This window comes from Rhyacophila brunnea, unplaced genomic scaffold, assembly GCF_057557595.1.
Source record: "Rhyacophila brunnea isolate RB1 unplaced genomic scaffold, BYU_Rbru_1.0 scaffold_7, whole genome shotgun sequence".
Classification (NCBI taxonomy): Eukaryota; Metazoa; Arthropoda; class Insecta; order Trichoptera; family Rhyacophilidae; genus Rhyacophila; species Rhyacophila brunnea.
The window spans coordinates 18,696,392-18,716,119 of record NW_028233339.1 but is presented as its reverse complement, the minus strand read 5'-3'; the positions used below and the strand labels follow the sequence as shown (position 1 = coordinate 18,716,119).

General features: G+C 30.3%; 3 protein-coding genes across 5 annotated transcripts in view; 1 reads left to right on the top strand and 2 right to left on the bottom strand.

Moving 5' to 3' along the window:
• The window catches only part of LOC147064575 (farnesol dehydrogenase-like), a 71,706-nt gene extending 67,170 nt beyond the window's left edge, over window positions 1-4,536 (bottom strand). For all 3 annotated transcript variants that reach the window (XM_085958291.1, XM_085958287.1, XM_085958294.1), the window contains exon 1: window positions 4,314-4,536. In XM_085958291.1, coding sequence (XP_085814417.1) covers window positions 4,314-4,445 — 132 coding nt within the window. In that variant the 5' untranslated portion in view covers window positions 4,446-4,536. The remainder of the gene's footprint in view (window positions 1-4,313) is intronic.
• Window positions 1-19,728, top strand: part of Hs3st-A (Heparan sulfate 3-O sulfotransferase-A) — a 385,115-nt gene that overhangs the window by 302,171 nt on the left and 63,216 nt on the right. The gene's annotated exons all lie outside the window — the stretch shown is intronic.
• On the bottom strand, window positions 9,244-15,606 carry LOC147064574 (farnesol dehydrogenase-like). Its single transcript, XM_085958299.1, has 6 exons — window positions 15,379-15,606; window positions 14,447-14,606; window positions 12,117-12,243; window positions 11,580-11,715; window positions 10,836-10,991; window positions 9,244-9,538 (listed from the first exon to the last, which is right to left on the bottom strand). The coding sequence occupies exons 1-6, from the start codon at window positions 15,508-15,510 to the stop codon at window positions 9,476-9,478; spliced, it is 774 nt and encodes a 257-aa protein (XP_085814425.1). The 5' UTR covers window positions 15,511-15,606; the 3' UTR covers window positions 9,244-9,475.

The following is a 19,728-nucleotide window of genomic DNA, read 5'->3' as shown; positions in this document are numbered from 1 at the left end:
ACATGAATATGCTCAATCTTGGAGCGTAAATGGTGACATAACCTTAACATAATTACATGTAGGTACTACAGTGAATTTCCAATTTTACTTTTTTGTAAAAAAAAAACGAATTGATTTGTGCATATGTGGACGTGTTCTTCGACGGACAAGTAAGTAGGTATTAATTATTCTTGTTATTAATTAGTACCATAGTGTGAGGGAGATAAATAATGTCTTGTCATTTATGAGTTTCATACTTGAACGTAGACAAGTAGTTTATTTTTGTAGTTTTGATAATGGTATTACAATCGAAGTACCTATTAATTTAATTAAACAATTTATAAAATTTAATTTAATTTAATGTTCCTTTCCTCTAACAATTTGCCGTTGATCGGGTGTAAACAAAATATAACAATAACACAAGAAATAATTAGAAAAATAAAACGTAAAATCAGCAACAAGGAACTGTAATCATCGAGTCAAACGCTTGATGACGAACTATAACTGCTTCGCTGAATTAAAAAAATCGCCCACCGATTTCACTGTGTAACCTTGGTAATGGACAATGCAGATGTGTATATACGTAAAAAAAAAGCACTGGAGCATCTGTAATTCTATTCAATGATCGCCATGGATTTATTCGGATGTATTTAATATGTAATTTTAAATGAATTTTGAAAACTTCCGGCGTACATATGAAATGAAATAAAATGAAACGGGACAGTAAAGATTAATCGCAAATAGTGAGAATACGTGAATTCAAGGAAAATACAATAAGGGTTCCACTATATTTTCGTACATCTTTGAGAAATTTAAACTACACCTTTACTAAATATTTATATTATTAACCTCACTATTGAATAAATTATCACTATTGAAGGATGATCATAAGCAGATTAATTTTAGTTTTATAGTAAATATATCGAGTGGCTGTCATTTCATATAAACTATATTGATGTGTATAATGTCTATCTATCAATAATCTGATATGTAATATTATGTAATAAATGACACTAAACTGATTGAAGAGTAGTAAAATTTGTGATAGATACCACTTTATTAAGCTTATGTCACATCGTAAATAAAAGCTATCACAATTTATTCAGAATATCGTTACGGAACTGGAGGAGTACCTAAGGAATTATATGAACTATTTTTACAACAATGTACAATACTTAGGGTCCATTCTAGATTGTTTATAGTTCGAATGAATAATAATTGATTGTCAAATAAAAACGTATACTATGTATGTACGTCAGCGTATTGTATTATATTCATCGAAATAATGATAGTGGGTTGGATATAATATATTTGTTTAAACATACTATTGCTTAACACGTATCTAAATCATTATTATTTTAATGTAACCAAGGAAAATAAATTTATGAACACAATAATTAAACATAAGTACAAAATTATTTGAAAATACCTACCTGAAAATTTCTTCTTAAAAAATGCGACATTCGGTAGGACTCCGAATCCGCATCCACAGGATTCGTTCTAATGTGCTTTAAAAATTTAGCCACGTGCTACGACAGAATTAACTAGTGAATACATCTGAAGAACTTTTTAGAATCGGCTCTTGTATGTTTAAATGAGTGTCAATTATCTTAATTACTACCCAGTGTCAGGATGTCTCCAAATTTTTGTTTAACGTGTTTGCACTTGCTAAAAATTTAATAATTTTTTTTTTTTTATTTAACTTACAATCACAAGATTTGAGAATGTAATATTATGTATAATATTATGTTATTAAAATTATAATAAATAAGCGGATCGATGACTCAAAGAAAATGAGCACTCATCTAAACAGTGAAAGATGTGACTAATAGTTTTTTGTAAAGAATAATAATATGTCTATAAGATGTTACAAAATGATATTATATTTGTTTTAGTTTATAAAATAATTTTATTATACTTTATGTAAATTTAATTCATTCGTTTCACTCTAAAGAAAGGAGAAATTTATAGTTTTATATTATTATACTGTAGTCTGTCTGTACCACTCCTATGTTAGATTTAACAAACAAAAATATCGAAAAACTCGACTCATGTTAGTAACATGGAGTCAAGTGATATGGTGTGCATTTTGTATTTGAAATTATATATTTATTGTTTGTTTTTTTTCTCTTATTCTTTGTTTTTTATTTATAAATATTTATCTTACTGTGCAGTATTTTTATTTGTTTGCCACAGACTTTTGTAGACTAGAGTTTTGTGAGTATATGTCACCTTGGTATGACGTATGTTTGTAAAAATAAATATAATATATACGAGGGTGGGTCAATAATTCCTTAGAAAAAAGCATTAAAACAGTTTTTATTTTTGTATTTTTTTTTATTTTTCAACATAATCTCCTTGGAGCTCAATACACTTGGTTAGACGTTTCTCAATTTTTTTTAAACCGTCAGAAAAATAAGTTTTCGGAAGGTCCTCAAAATAAGCATTTGTCCGATCGATGACTTCTTCATTTGAAAAAAAAACGTTGTCCACTTAGCCATTTTTTTAAGTTTGGGAAAAGGAAAAAGTCACTGGGGGCTAAATCTGGCGAATACGGTGGGTGGTCGGCCAATTCGTACTTAAATTCTTCAATTTTAGCCATTGATCGTAAACATGTGTGAACACGGGCATTGTCCTGATGAAAGAGGATTTTTTTCCTGTTTAAATGAGGCCGTTTTTCTTCAATTTCGTTTTTTAACTGGTCCAATAAAGATGCATAATAATTTCCTGTTATTGTTTTTCCTTTTTCCAAATAGTCAACGAAAATAATTTCACGTGCATCCCAAAATACAGTAGCCATAACCTTACCAGCTGATTTTACGGTTTTCGCCTTCTTTGGACATGGTTTGTCTTCGCAATCCACTGCTTTGACTGTTCTTTCGTCTCGGGAGTATAGTGGTGTATCCATGTTTCATCTACAGTCACAAAGCGACGAAAAAAATCATCCGGATTGCGTTGCATGAGCGACAACAGGGCTTTAGAGGCCACCACCCTATTGCGTTTATTGTCGACTGTGAGCAAACGCGGCACCCATCTTGCAGAAATATTTTTCATGCCCAATTTGTCATGTAAAATAGAAATGACGCTACCTTTTGAGATTCCTGTAACCTCAATTATCTCACTCAACTTTAATCTTCGGTCACTTAACACCATATCGTGGATTTTATTGATCATTTCTGGTGTAGTCACCTCTACAGGACGTCCTGAGCGTGGTTCATCCTTTGTTGATGTACGACCACGTTTAAATTCATTTAACCAGTTATAAATAGTTGCAAGTGAAGGAGCAGATATGCCGTGAACTAAATCCAACTCATTTTTTATTTCCTTTGCTTTTAACCTTTTTATATTAAAATGTTTAATAACAGCTCTAAACTCAATTTTCTCCATTTTCCACAAGCACATTTTTTTGCACATTTTTTTTTAAATGTACGAGAAACACACAACAACCCGACCAATCTGATTGAAACTTCGCAGCATACTGAATCGGTAGTGCCGCTGCATGAAAACAAACCGCTTACAGTACTAGTCGCGCCACCTGTCGGCTTTTCTAAGGACTTATTGACCCACCCTCGTAATATATTTTTTAAATAATCTATATTTACACATGACTTCAGAATATGGCATTCTTTATTGAATATATATATACATGATTTGGATCACCTCAGAGAAGTAAGAAAACAAAACTAAAAACATTTTGACCGGGACATGCACCAGCATCCATTTCATGGGCAAGCTTGATTGACCAATTATTATTAATCTACTAACATAATATTATTAATTTGATGCAACATCCATCCCATTTCAGCAAATTTGCTGTTCCTATTAGGCAAACGTCACAATATTAATCACGCTGAAGTTTGTTAACAACTTTGTGTCCAAGGACTTAATTTTTTTGAATTATATTTTTTTTATTTATATTATATTTCTGAGATGTTCCAAATTATGTATATGGAATAACGAATGCTGTATTCTTAAATCTTTTGTATTTTTGATTAAATAAAAAAAAACAATTAAATGAATATCCTTAAGTAGGTAATAGTGGTTACTAATTTTACATTAAATATATATATAAATATATAACATTAAAATAAAAATTCGGTATAAAAATGCTAGCACTATCTAATTACTAATACCATGATTCAAAATTACAAAATATACCTCCATCACTTAGTTGTAAGTGAATTTCGGCGTATTTTATAATATTATACCATTTATCAAACCGCTTCCATTGGAATTCAATGGATGCTGCATCAAACCCTGCTTAGTACAAATATTTCACAAAAATATGTTTTATAATATTATGTATATTTTGACATGTTCCAATAAATACTAACCTTTATTTTGTCATGTCTTCTCGCAAGCCCAACGACGATGATTCCATTGTCCGCGAAACTCTTCGTTATAGCTTCTCCAACTCCTGAACTGGCTCCTGTAACCACTGCAATCTTGCCTACCCAACGATCCATGTTAAATTAATTTATATTACTTCTTCTAGAACCTGTATTTAAAAAATCTCGTTTATACACGAGCTTGTTCAAATGATATATTCTCAGAACTAAACATAATGTACACAAGTTTACCAACATTAAATATCTTCCAAGTCATTATTTAAAATATTTAGCTCCAAATCCTGATACACAGTATTTTTTTTAAAATTAATATGTTTTTGTTAAACTATTCAATATTATCAGTGAGTAAGTGAGTATCCGTCACTCCGTCGCCAAGATAACCTCTAACGTACGTGCTTGATATTGTGTTTTATATATGATTAAATTAGATAATAATATTGTCAATAACTTACATGCATTAACACATGACTACCTCAATCTAATGTGCAATATGTATGGTGCATACGGGCGAAGAGTCTCGAAATGTTATGCATGTGCACTAACCACACATAGATTCGCCGGTTTTCATTCTTTTGATTGTTTCATTCTAAATAATAAATTTCAAATAAATTCTTGTCTACTACTAATCTTACAAAGGTGAATAAATGAGGCGAAGTCATATTTTTTTTTGTATTATAATAGACTTAGGTATTTAAAATATTATGTATATATATATATATTTATAGGCGTAAATGTGAACTCTGCTATTCTTGGTGGTGTTGGCTTGTGTGTCTCTGATAATTACCTTAGGAATCGAGGGCATCCGTTGCTTGTTCTCCCACGGTGTAGAACTAACCTGCCATTAGTAATGCCAATTGGGAGGGCAATAACCATGTTTAATGAAATCGCTTCGGATATTGATATATTCCACTTACGTGAGGGTGAATTTAGGTGGACGTTGTTTTTTAAATTCTTAAAATAGGGTCTGCTCAACTCATCCGATGTACTTCCTTGTACCTATATACTTAATATTTTTTGTATTTACACATTTATACTGTATAATAACTTAATACTGATCTATCTCTTGTGTTATGTACATAAAACTGTTTTAATAATATTTCTTTGTTTCTAAATGTCATGTTGTGAACGTCTTAAACTTATAATTTGTAATGTCCACAATATGTAAAATAAATAAATTGAAAATTGAAAATAAATTGAAATTATACTAAGCAAGATATTTTTTTTAAATCAGTATACATAAAACACTATATTATTTTTTTGGAGGCGTTTCTTCTATTTTTGCACACATTTTTACTGTCGGTGCCCTTTCAATTATAACAGTGTCAGTTTACAGCTAAATTCTAATCAGATCAATATATTATATGAAAATTATTTAAAACATTTGTACTCTGAAATATTCATATTCAATGTAGGTATGGACCCTAATTTTCTCTTAAAATAATAACATTACTTTCAATAATTCAGTTTATGCAAATCATTAAGAGCATACATAAGTGAAACGGCAAATAATTTTCAACACTATATGGAATGAAATTACGGCCGCGTTGCCATTCGCAGATGGATAGTCGACCTGTTCGCAAGTCAATTTCTTTTGTGATGGAGTCGGATGAATATATTCTTAAATCGTGTAAAGATGACTAAAAAACTTTCCGCATGTACTTGAAAAAGAAAACATGTCAATGAATATACTGTTATTATTTCGAATATAATAATAATATTACAAATTATATTTCGCTCGGTTCGAGACCGAGACCCGAGACCCGCAATCCATGCATCGCCTACTCACGATCTTTTTAGACCATGCCTCAGCTGAGATATAGCCTTAAAATTAAATGGTTATTTTTCTATATTTTATATTTTCCTGGTATATTTTATATTTTAATTTATATGTTTTAGTTTTAGGTAATACAACAATTTAACTTTGTAACACTTGGTTTTATACAATTACTAAACTTGTTATTTTTCATGCTAAGGCACTTTCATTATTTTATTAGTCATACTTTGACTAATAGTAAAAATACTGAATAATATATTTAGTACTAAGCCGACTGAATCCAGAAGAAAAGTAAATAAAATAACAATATAATAGTGTATTCTTTCAAATGCAAACCTTCTTATCATCAAGTGACCTCGCGCAATATATAAATTTAATCATTGAAATGATTATTTGAATGTATTATGTTCTTTTTGAAACATTTTATTGTATGGAAAAAATGCAAAGATAACACAAAAAATATTTTTTGGCTTTTCAACAGTGTTTTTAGTTTCCTATTAATAAATAAAAATTTAAGTAAGACAAAAAATATTATTTTATATTTAATCAAAAAAGACCATGGACTAAAAAGTTTTTTTAAATTATTTTCACTAATAACCAAAATTCAATTTTAAATCTTCATACATTGTTCATCAATGTGTTGGAAAATGATTTCATGCAGCTAAAAATATGTAGGTATACATTATTTAATATTATAATAATATATGAGTATAATACCTATAATAAATAATATTATATTATTATGTTAAACTACCTTTCCAAGAAAGAAAGACAGTACAGAAATATTGATTTATGAATGCCATCGGTTAGATAATTTTGAAAACTATATATTATATTTCCCTAAAATCAATATTATCACTAAAGTACCGTTAAAATCCTTAATGAAAAAATGGACATTTATTAAAATGATTCATGTTTCTTAGCAAAATGGCAGTCATTCCACTTACTTATTGCAGTTAATCTTTTTTCGCTAAGAAATTACCTAATTTATTTTCCTATCGATGACAACTTCATACTTATTGATCTGTCAAATACATTACTAAAATTGAACTGCTTTCTCAGTGAACTTTTTACGCTAAAATAATGGGCGAAAGGTACGTGATATATTTTTATAATATCTAACAATACTACTTTGTTTACCAGGTTATTTATTCCTACTCAGTCTAGTATTTAGAATTTTGATCAATGTCAAAGAGTAAGGTTATGTTTTTAAAACTGTTAAACTTTAAAGCTGTCTATTTTACTGTATTTTTACTCTAGGTGTTTAAATGCAACGCACTTTAATGGGTCTTCTAGAGCTGCGAAAATTCTATTAATGGCTCAACCATCGATAGAAAATGACGTTTCAACTAAATAACTACATGACATAAGATATTTTAAAACCTACAGTGACCTTACCCATCAGTGCTATATTTTTAGCATTTTAGCAACGCTTTTATTAATATGTCAATCATTTTCATTGATTAACATACTGACATAAATAATAATTATTAGTTGAAAAAAATGCCATAAATGCTGAAAATTAAAACGGAATAACTAAAATCGGTTAAAGAAAATATTATACACAATACAAGTACTGTTGAAGATAAAGTCAATACTATTACAAAAAAGACGAACGACCTTATTTTTGTTTTTGATAGTTTGTTACTGTCTATTTTATTATTATGAACAATGTCTTTTGTAAGAATAACTGTACAAAATTAATTTTTAGTTAAACTGATTTTTAATTACTTCGATATTCGAAATATTTCGATAAGATCGTTTTTGGGGGGGAAAAGTTAAGTTCTTAGATACAAAGTAGTAAGCAGCTACTATCTGTATACTAAGAATATTAAATTTATTATCAAACGGTTTCCAAGGAAGAAGGCATTTATTGATTTTATAAATTGAATATAGAGAAATAGTGTTTATTTCAGATGTATTATTACTTTGTTTATATATTTACATCCTAATAATAAGAAATATACTTAACCATTTTTTATTAGTAATTATTGAAATACATATTCACAAATATCTTTAAAAAATCTATACGGATTTGGAACTAAATTTTAAATTTTCTAAATGACTTTACATTATCTTAAATAACGCATTTGTTTGATATTATCTTCTATCCACAGTTTTTCAACGGTAAACAAGTTTATCATTTTTTTATGATTCTTTTAATTTTTAATTCCATTAAAATTGTATCTCATAGTCTTATTTATACATATTATCTCAACACATTGTAGTAGTAGTATGTTGTATAATAATGTTCTTATAAAATATATATTATATATTTTCATGACGTCTAGGATTTCTTACTGTAAAGTAAAATTGTATTATTTTTTTTGTCCTGAAAATGTATTGAATTTTGGTGAGAAGAATAATCATTGGAACTAATAAATTCAAAAATTATTAAAGTGTTTCTCTAAAACTGTTTAAATGACTTGTTTTTCATGATATGTAAGTATTGTTTAGATACAGATAACAACTGAGAATAATAGCCAATCTTAATATAAAATTATAATTATATAATATAAAATATTAATAGTGATTCATATTAAACGAATTTAACATTTTTACTTCTGATAATCAGGGTTGATCCACTGCTGGGCGAAATACTCATACGATTGAATAAGTTTCTTGACGTATTATTAATTGTCATACTTACATGATTACGTTCGCCGAATTTAATCGGGTCGAAGAACCAGCAGGTTATTGCATGTAGAACTCCTTGGGTTCTTAGCTATTAGCACACGACTGAAACTCTAGCGATGTATAAGGCAATCGAAAAAACTAACAACGATAATGACCTTTATTTCTTTACATATTAGATCTCAATGATTATAATAATAATCATACCCAATTGTATATTAGTAATAGATACTCGTATTTAAGATTTTTTTATTAATGAGTTAACTCATTCATGCGGACCAGTTAATTAATATTTAATTACAACATTTAAATAACAATTAGAGCGCTAAGATTGTTTTTACCATATGCATGCTTTAAGATATTTTCATCAAATAACGTTTTTATAAAACTTACCTATATGTATTTTACATGAATTCCATCGTTTCTAAAAATATTTGAATTATATTTTAAGAAATCACTTTTAACAATTTATAAAAAAAAATGAGAATAAATTAAACAAATCTCATAGTCAAAAGATGCAAGTTTATTGTCAATATACCTAAACCAATTCTGAATAAGCGATCTAGTGAAAAAATAAAATGAATAATATCTTACATTATCAGAATATATTGTTTTTTTAAAAAGGTGAGAGATGGGAATACTATAAACCCGGTATTGTGGTTTTAAGTAAATAAAAAATCTACATATTTTTTTTTAATCGCAATTAATTGAAAATACTATTTATAGTTTTTTTTAGTTATTAAGGGTCTCCAAGTTTTCTTATATCTGGTCTTCCAAGAGGTCGAATTATAATTTCGTGGACCTGAAATAAAGAAAAGAGAATTTAATTAATATGAATAATTAGTAAACATCGGTTCATTCTCTTTTCATATCCTAAGATAGTTAATCTATCGGACTAATTTACAAATCCCTTAGTCATAATATACAAACTATTGACGTATACATAAGAATGGTTCAGTATTTACTAATTTGATATTTTTTTTATATAAAAAGACATTTTCTCTTATTTAGTTATTTTGTTTATCTACGGTTTTTCCTTTTTTTAATCCAATCGATTTTCGATAATATCCCTATAACATTCTCATTTTACAATTTTCCTTGAGTGAATACTCAGTAGCATGATAATATAATGCCTGATTGAGTTTAAGAATATGTCGCGAACAATAAAATTAGTAATCCAAGACTTGCTTTCTTTCTACCTAGTGACTAAATGTATGATGTCAGAATGAAATTGACTGACTCGTTTTAAATCTAATATAGGTTGATATTATCTACTCACTCTTTTTATCACGCTGTATACTTTGGAAAGGCTTATAATTAAATTAATTGCTGTTATAATTGTAACTTCCACGTTATTCAAAACAGCCACGTGTAGTGAATTTTTATTAAATAAAGAAAATATATATACATACCTACTTATTTTTATGATAGTTTGAAAACAGTGACGTTCCATGGGGTAAGCAAATTGAGCATCGCTTGAGGGCGGCAGTTACTCGAAGGGCGGCAAATTGGGGAGAATCATTTGGAATATATAGAAATAGCTACCTAAACTTAGTAATAACGAAAATATCTTTCCATTAAAAAATTCAGCTCTGTCAGGTTTGCGATATTTAGTTTACTTCCTTTGCCCTTTGACGTCCTTGGTAACCAGAAACGACACGTGCCAATTTGCGAATAATTAGTAAATATTTTGTTAGTAATGTATCCATACAACACATTTCTTAGATATTGGATTGGATGAAAGGATGATAAAAATACTGTATAAAAAAATGAGGCGGCATGTTGGCGCTGCGTAGGGGTGGCATTTTATCTAGGGACATCACTGTTTGAAAAGAAATATTACTAGAATATATATATATATGTATGCAAAATAAAAAGTCATCAATATTGAAAAATTATGATAAAATGTTAAATTATGCATAAATGAGAAAAGGAGCGGATCAATTCAACACCTCTGAATTAGTCAATTTCAAAGAAACAGTAGTTTTCGAACAGTATGGTTTAAAACTTAATTGTTTGCTTACTTTCTTGTAAAATAGTGATTTTAGAGATAGATACCTTTATATTTCCTTTATTCACAGTTTTTTTAGCATAAATACCTGTACATGAGGCTTCGTTCCAATAGCATAAACAACAGCATCCGTGACATCTTCGGCATCAAGATATCCTGGAGGACGAGTTCCTGGTAGATCTATGCCAAGTGTTTTGGTTGTTTGTTGTGCCATTTCTGTAAAAATGGCACCTGGGCTGACGCTCTGGGAAACAATACAATATAATTCACCACATTTTGCGAACCTGTGTTTATTTTGTATCACCAGTAATATGAAAATTCTGTTTCGCATACCTAGGTATGTTGTCGCAATTAGGTCAATATAAATTTTGTATAATATTTTGTTTAACTAAAAAATCTAAATAACTTCTAAATATTATTACATAGATTATTATTTATCTACATCGGATAAGATATTAATTATTGTGATCACTTGAAAATTCGACCTCGAGATTTTGACTGATTTGTATCAGGTATCGTCCAGTGATCACATTTTTACGCTTTTTTTTTCAAATGCTGAAATATTTCACGGCTTTTTGGCAGCTGTTCCAGGGCCCCTTAGGGGGCCATGCCTCCCAGTTTGAGAATCACTGCCCTAGTCGACCAATGTACACTTTTTTCTAGAGAGTATCTTGTCAATTTTTTATGCCGTTGATACTGTATCATATAAGTCTTATATACAATCAAGGTGTGCAATATTAGTAACAAGGTCTAATACTGATTTAGAGGAAGTCTTTACCAGTAGATCGACCCCGGCTGATGATGATATAAAATAAGTTTATAAGCTTCTTACTGTGACACGTATGTTACTGTTCATTGAGCCAAGTTCTATTCTCAACCCCTCCGTAAGTGCTGTGACTGCAAATTTAGTGGCTGGGTAAAGAGAGAAGAACATGTTTGTATACTGTGGTACATAATGTCCTGCAACGCTGAAACAAAACAGTATAAATTTATTACATATTAATAGCGCTTGTTCACGTCCATGTATTTACTGGAAGCAGTAGTGTGTATTTTAAACTATCGTAACAAAAACTGTTTACACGTAAAGTGCTGACTGTCTCTCCAATCTCATTCTTCAAGAGTAAGCGAGACACGATGTTGTCATTGTATGGTACTATTTGACAGATAGTGAAAATCAGTTAACCTCAAAATGAGTCTTTGCGCGGTATAGTTTAATTTTTTATATTTGTTTCGGGCAGTTAGTAATAAATTAAGTATTTATAAATAAAGTAGTTCTGACAAAGAAATTATATGCTGACTATATTATTTCAATTTTACTTACGGTACCTAGAGATTTTGTTGGAATATTATGTATGTACTATGTACCTACCTGTTTATATTAATAATATGACCGTTATCTCCCCGGTTTCTCATTGTTTTAAGAGCTTCTCTCGTGCAAATACTCAAAGCAAGGACATTCGTATTCAGCATATCTCTCCAATCTTCAGTTGAACCATCTGTTAAAATTACAAATAAATAGTATTAAATACTTATATCTTCTAGATAAAGTTAAAAATCAATAGATAAAGATAGAATAATAAAGATAAAGATAAATAGATAATGATAGAATCTACAGTAAAAATTAAGATTTTCTTTAAGATACGAAGTCATAGCTGAGGCTTATTAAGCTGTAAATTTATACACTGTTATTACATTAATATAATATTAAGAATGATTATAATATAATATATATAATATATACTATTCAAAATGGGCAGTTACATAATACTTATTACATGTTATGTGGTATTATTATTTATACTTGCCATGTTACATTGTCTCAGAAACATCTGAATATAAAAAATGCTCTGATGGTTGGTTGAGCTACAAACATCTCAAAATTAAGTGGTAATTGAACAAAGTTATTTAAATCTTTAACACATATTATTTTGAATTACTATTTTTTTTCGACCATGTCCAATCCTGTTAGGATCATATGGGCCTACACAGAGTGGAGGTTTGTATTGACAGATTTTGTTTTTTTACGAGAAATGGATGTCAACCACTTGCTCAACCTATTTGGTCCATACCCTGACACACACAAATTGATAAACAATATGTGTACTTGCCAGTCCCAGGATTCGAACCTGGGACCGACGGCTTTTAATTAGTGATATAAAATAACTGTTTATAATAAGTAGTCGACATATTTCAATTATGAATGTTGCAATTTTGATTGAAAACAAAAAAAATAAGCAACATGGTGTCATAAAATGATGTAAAACTATTCATTATGACAAAAAAATCTAATTGTATTTTATATTATGAGAATATTTTCTTTTTGAGAATTCTTTCTTTTCTATTTCAATCTAGGATAAAATATAGGTCTAAAATCCGTTGTTTAGATATATTTCTTAAATTAATTCTTGCTTCGAATCATACATAAAAAATAAGGGCCGACTCTCGAAGATAATTATATGTCTCCAGAGATTTTTTTCAGTTCATTGGTCAAATAGCCAGAAAGAAAAACGATATTTTAGAAATGCTCATCGCCAGCCGCATCATCGATGCGGAAGAAAGACCGCACGGACGATACGGGCCGATAAGACCTATGTAATACCGAGATTGCTGGAACGATATTATAATGATGACATTTAAAAGAAGTGAATATATTGAGTAATGAACACGAAAACGAAGAAAATACAACGCATCTTATAATAAGTATGTGACGAATCAGGAATATCATTTACACCTATCTTACAACACTGCTACGATGAAAACACCGGCTGCTCACATAAAAAATAAAGCTTTATAAGCAATAAGAATTAATAACCATTTTTAATTATTACTATACTCGTTACTTTTGATTGTCATGATCATATCCTGACTCGCTAGATCTAGCTGTTCCTTTACACGTGTTAAGATTTAAATGAAATTGAAAGATGTAAAGTAGAGTACCTATACGTTTTATAACTTATATTTACTTTAAATTTGCATTTTTTTACTAAACTTTGTCTGATTACCTAGCATAAAATTCAATCAAATGATATTCACTTGTATTAATATGTGCAGTAATAAATAAATAAATAAATAAATATAAATATATGTAAAAAAAATATTTTTTCATTTTCATCCTATAGCCGGAGCGCAAAGTTATGAAGCGCATACTCTAGTTCGTGAATAAACTCGTACCCGGAAATTTGTACGTAAACAGTTCACCGCAGGACACTTATTCGTACGCCGCAGTTCGTGTAGCATTTAATCAAATGACGAGTTTTTCGTTGAACATTTCACCGTGGAGTATATTTGTACGTATGCTACAAACATGTGGCGAATTTTTTGAGATGTCTTAACTAGGTTAGATAAGGTTAGGTTAGGGTTAATCTAATTGGAACAGTACTATTTGCAAACTATCGCCGCATTTGGTAAGGTACGTACAAATGTAATCCACGGTGAAATGTTCAACGAAGAAATCGTTATTTGATAAAATGTTATACGAACTCATGTTTCACGTACTGTGAACGAATAAGTGTCCCACGATGAAATGCATACGTACAACTTACATGTAACCGAATAAACTAGATACTTGAGTAAATTGTTATTTTTTTATTGGTTTAAATCGATTCTAACTCTATCAGTACACCGAACGTAAACGAGGATATTGCTTTAGATTTAACAGACCGATAATGTTAATTATTTAATCTGTGTAAAAACTCTAACCTGAAAGCTTTGACACTCTTATAACTCCTGCATTATTGACAAGAATATCAGCACCTCCAAGTGTGTCTTCGATCCAACGAAAAGCCTTTAATATATCTTCCTCTTTACCTAGATCACATTTCACAGCATGAATCTTTCCATTGAATGTACTAGCGTATTCCTGTAAAGAGTTCAATAATAACTGAAAATTAACATTAAAACCTCAAAACTATTATAAAAATAATCAATTTCTTTATTGACATACCTACTGATGACAGTTTTTCTCTCTGATGAAATATTTCAATTTAAAAATGTTCATTATGAAGATTATGAATGCATGTTAAAATTGTCACACTAAGTATTGACGTTAACGAAAACCTTCACTTTATATTATAAAAAATAGTTAAGTTAGGTTAGCATCAGTTTATATGTTGGACGAAGAGTAAATCCAATGCAACGTCTATAATCGGAATGTTTTGAACTGTTTTAAAACATTAGTAAACCTTTACAACAACAAAAAACTTGGATTGGTAATAATGGAACATCTTATATATTTAAAGAAAGCTGATTTTTTTATATAGACTTTAAAAACCCATAGTTATCTTTTGATAACCTTTGTTCAGGGTTGGGCAAGCTACTACTACCAAGTATTTATGTGTGGTCCGAGAACTCTAGTCGTGTTTCTAAAAAAAAGTTTTTTTTACATTTTTTAACGCCTTTAAAAAGAAAATTTAATATACAATATGAATTGCACCGTCAAGAAGAAATCTACAAATACCTTTTTTACCTAACAAATAATCCAGTTTATCGGCTATTTTCAAAATGTGTTTTCCGCTGTATTCCGTATAACCGAACAGTACCCACAAATATATTATGTCAATCTAAACATTTAAAAATATTAATTAAACTAACTGTATTTAATTCTCTATATATGAATACATATAAAAACTAACCTTAATCTTTTCATCACGTCTTGCGAGTCCGACCACCGTAAGACCTTTAGCAGCTAGGGCTTTTGTTATTGCCGCTCCAATTCCAGCACTGGCACCGGTTACAACTGCAACCTTTCTCGCCCAGCGTTCCATGACAATGGTCAATGTTCCTAATTTAAAAAACTGGCAAGCCAATAACCAGATTACTACAATTCAATAATAAAATTAATACCAAACTGACAACTTGACGTTATTCTTGCGTGTATATATAATATAGATAAGAACGTTCTGATGATTTGACTTGATTTATTATTATCTCTAAATCACCTAGTTCATGATACGAGGGTGGGTCAATAATTCCTTAGAAAAAAGCATTAAAACAGTTTTTATTTTTGTATTTTTTTTTTATTTCTCAACATAATCTCCTTGGAGCTCAATACACTTGGTTAGACGTTTCTCAATTTTTTTTAAACCGTCAGAAAAATAAGTTTTCGGAAGGACCTCAAAATAAGCATTTGTCCGATCGATGACTTCTTCATTTGAAAAAAAACGTTGTCCACTTAGCCATTTTTTTAAGTTTGGGAAAAGGAAAAAGTCACTGGGGGCTAAATCTGGCGAATACGGTGGGTGGTCGACCAATTCGAACTTCAATTCTTCAATTTTAGCCATTGATCGTAAACATGTGTGAACACGGGCATTGTCCTGATGAAAGAGGATTTTTTTCCTGTTTAAATGAGGCCGTTTTTCTTCAATTTTGTTTTTTAGCTGGTCCAATAAAGATGCATAATAATCCCCTGTTATTGTTTTTCCTTTTTCCAAATAGTCAACGAAAATAATTTCACGTGCATCCCAAAATACAGTAGCCATAACCTTACCAGCTGATTTTACGGTTTTCGCCTTCTTTGGACATGGTTCGCCTTTCGCAATCCACTGCTTTGACTGTTCTTTCGTCTCGGGAGTATAGTGGTGTATCCATGTTTCATCTACAGTCACAAAGCGACGAAAAAATTCATCCGGATTGCGTTGCATGAGCGACAACAGGGCTTTAGAGGCCACCACCCTATTGCGTTTATTGTCGACTGTGAGCAAACGCGGCACCCATCTTGCAGAAGCTTTTTTCATGCCCAATTTGTCATGTAAAATAGAAATGACGCTACCTTTTGAGATCCCTGTAATCTCAATTATCTCACTCAACTTTAATCTTCGGTCACTTAACACCATATCGTGGATTTTATTGATCATTTCTGGTGTAGTCACCTCTACAGGACGTCCTGAGCGTGTTTCATCCTTTGTTGATGTACGACCACGTTTAAATTCATTTAACCAGTTATAAATAGTTGCAAGTGAAGGAGCAGATATGTCGTGAACTAAATCCAACTCATTTTTTATTTCCTTTGCTGTTAACCCTTTTATATTAAAATGTTTAATAACAGCTCTAAACTCAATTTTCTCCATTTTTGTAAACAAGCAATTTTTTTTTTTAAATGTACGAGAAACACACAACAACCCGACCAATCTGATTGAAACTTCGCAGCATACTGAATCGGTAGTGCCGCTGCATGAAAACAAACCGCTTACAGTACTAGTCGCGCCACCTGTCGGGTTTTCTAAGGACTTATTGACCCACCCTCGTATCATGTATTTTTTATAATTTTAAGCTTTTCATCTACATCTACTGCTACCTTTGAACATTGAAATCATTTATAGTGGAATACATCAAACTAAATATTTTGTTTCTTTGTTGTTATTATCTCTTAGGATTTCCAAAATATACGAATTAAAATTGTAGAGGTATTTTGATATATATATATATATGTATGTATGTATATATATATATATACCCAACATATAACATTTCATAAATAGGTTATTTTATCTTCTCTCAAAATAAACGATTATAGCATTTACTTTCATTGCTAACGTGTAGAGTAGGCAATATAAATTGTATTAATTTATTTACAAATTAACTATTAATGGTTATTTATGATAAAACTCCACTTTTATGTAATATTAAATTCACTCTCAACGTTCCAAACCACGCCACATTTTCTACCATAAAGAATAGTATCCGACAACTAGTAATTTGTTCAATGCTCTCAGGCAAACGATGGTGCTCTTTGGTGTGAATCCATTGTGAATTGAACACTGATACTGTGTCGATAGACGGCAAACATTTGCCGGCTGACGCGTACGTCGCGCACTTCACAATGGTGACAACCACGTGACCACGTGAGAATATTTTGACAAACTTAGGCTGAGGGTGATATTCTATAGCCTATAGTCTAGGTATCTATAGTCTAAGGTGATATTACATACACAAACAAGATGTTACAATATTGTAAATTTCACTTAGATTTATTACGTGTGCTATTATAATTAATATATGCATTAATAAAATAATACTATACATAATTAACTTTTATGTTAATTCTGGATGAAAAGATATAGGTAGTAGATGACACTCACTTTATTGTTGGATCTGCCGGATGGCATAATCTGTTCTAACGCCATTACAATAAAGGTGATATTGCTATAAATTCCTGATGCTTTTTGTTGGGTCTGCCGAATAGTTCGGTTTGAACGGGTTCGCTCAAATTAACATTGACATTAGAAACACTGCTCTAACGCCATTACAATAAAGTCCATATTGCTATAAATTCCCGATGCGTGATATCGCATAATGGAGATTGCGTGACGTCTACCTATACATTTATATTGCGAATTTACTTGCTGGCTACTGTATTGAGTGCATCGTCTATTAATAATGTCATTGGTAGTAGCAATCTAAATAAATAACAGTCATAATATTATTAATACAGAATCTTCCTATTTCAAGTTAAAAAATTAAACAGATTGATTTAATTCACCAGAATGTGTTACAAATATCATGACGTCACGTTTTGTGATTTTATCTAGTTAACTAAACTGATAATATATTTGTGAAAAACCTCATACAAAATCTTATGCGTAAACATTATTTGACAATGAAAAATACTACACTGGGCTTCGAGCTATATGATATTTTTATCAGATATATAATAATATCAATTGTTATCAGTTTTTTATTATATCGCTCGAATTCATCAAATGGCCGTTGATATTATCTATAGGTTATTCTTATTATTTATTATTTTATTCAATATTGAATATGCACAAGATTTTAAGAATGTTTGATTTTTTTATTATAAAAATAACATAATTTTGAAAAACCTTTGAAACATGTATATGTACCTATTAGTATTTGAAAAAAATGAAGAAAAAAATTGGTCTGTGCGATTGAGTAAAGTTATCCTCTAAGCCAGGGGTCGGCAAACTCTTGGACCAAAAGAGCCAAATATGAGTATCACAACGGTAAAATTTTTTTTTCGAGAGCCATACATATATTTTTATAAATATGATTTATTTCAGTGAATGTTATTGTTTATTTATGAAGTGAATCTAATAATAATCGAATTAATCTAATGCAAATATAAGTTTTTTTATTGTTGACATTATAAATATAATTTTTACAGAAAATGAGTTACATACAATTTTCACGCATTCCTTAAAACTAATGTGAACGACCTTCCTTGCATTTCTTTGGAGCGCCTGTATGTTTGGTATGTAACTTGTAGTTTTAAATTTAAGACGTGACTCCAAATTCTCATCGGTTATTTGGCTTCTTTAATTGCTATTTATATTGTTCATCGAAGTATCTACCTTATTATGTAGATCTTTTAGAGCGCTCCGCTGTGTTGTGAAATTAAATTGCATTTTTCTCTCTCCAAATCCTCAATTTTGGTGGCGACCCACAAATTTGGAGCTACATAACTCTTTGCTTGTTAAATCCACCAAAAAAAATATTTCAAAAGTGCTCGTGTCAATATGAAATGGAGAAAAATTTAATTTGTCGACTTTTGCAATGGGCGGATTTAAAACGACAACAATCATACCTTTTATGTAAAAAATGTGAATTGGGAATTTGACAAAGAGCCGCACGCCAATACCTAAAGAGCCGCATGTGGCTCGTGAGCCGCGGTTTGCTGACCCCTGCTCTAAGCTATGCATTGTACACGTATATCAGAGTATATATTATAATATGGGTTATAGAATATGCGTACGTTACGCTTAAAGTGACTTAGTAAGTAGGTACGCTGACCGCGAATTTAGTTGCTCGCTTTAGTCCAAAGTGCATGTCGGTGTATTGAGGTACTTAGTTGATGTCCCAAAGCACCCCAAAATAACTACAAACCAAGCTAAGGAGAATCTCACTCTATTAACATTTCAAATGACAATATTCACGATTAAACTGGTGCAATCTGGGAGTATGACGTATAGCCGTTGCATATTACAGTTTGGTGTATATTCATACCCTTATGTAGGTACTTGGTA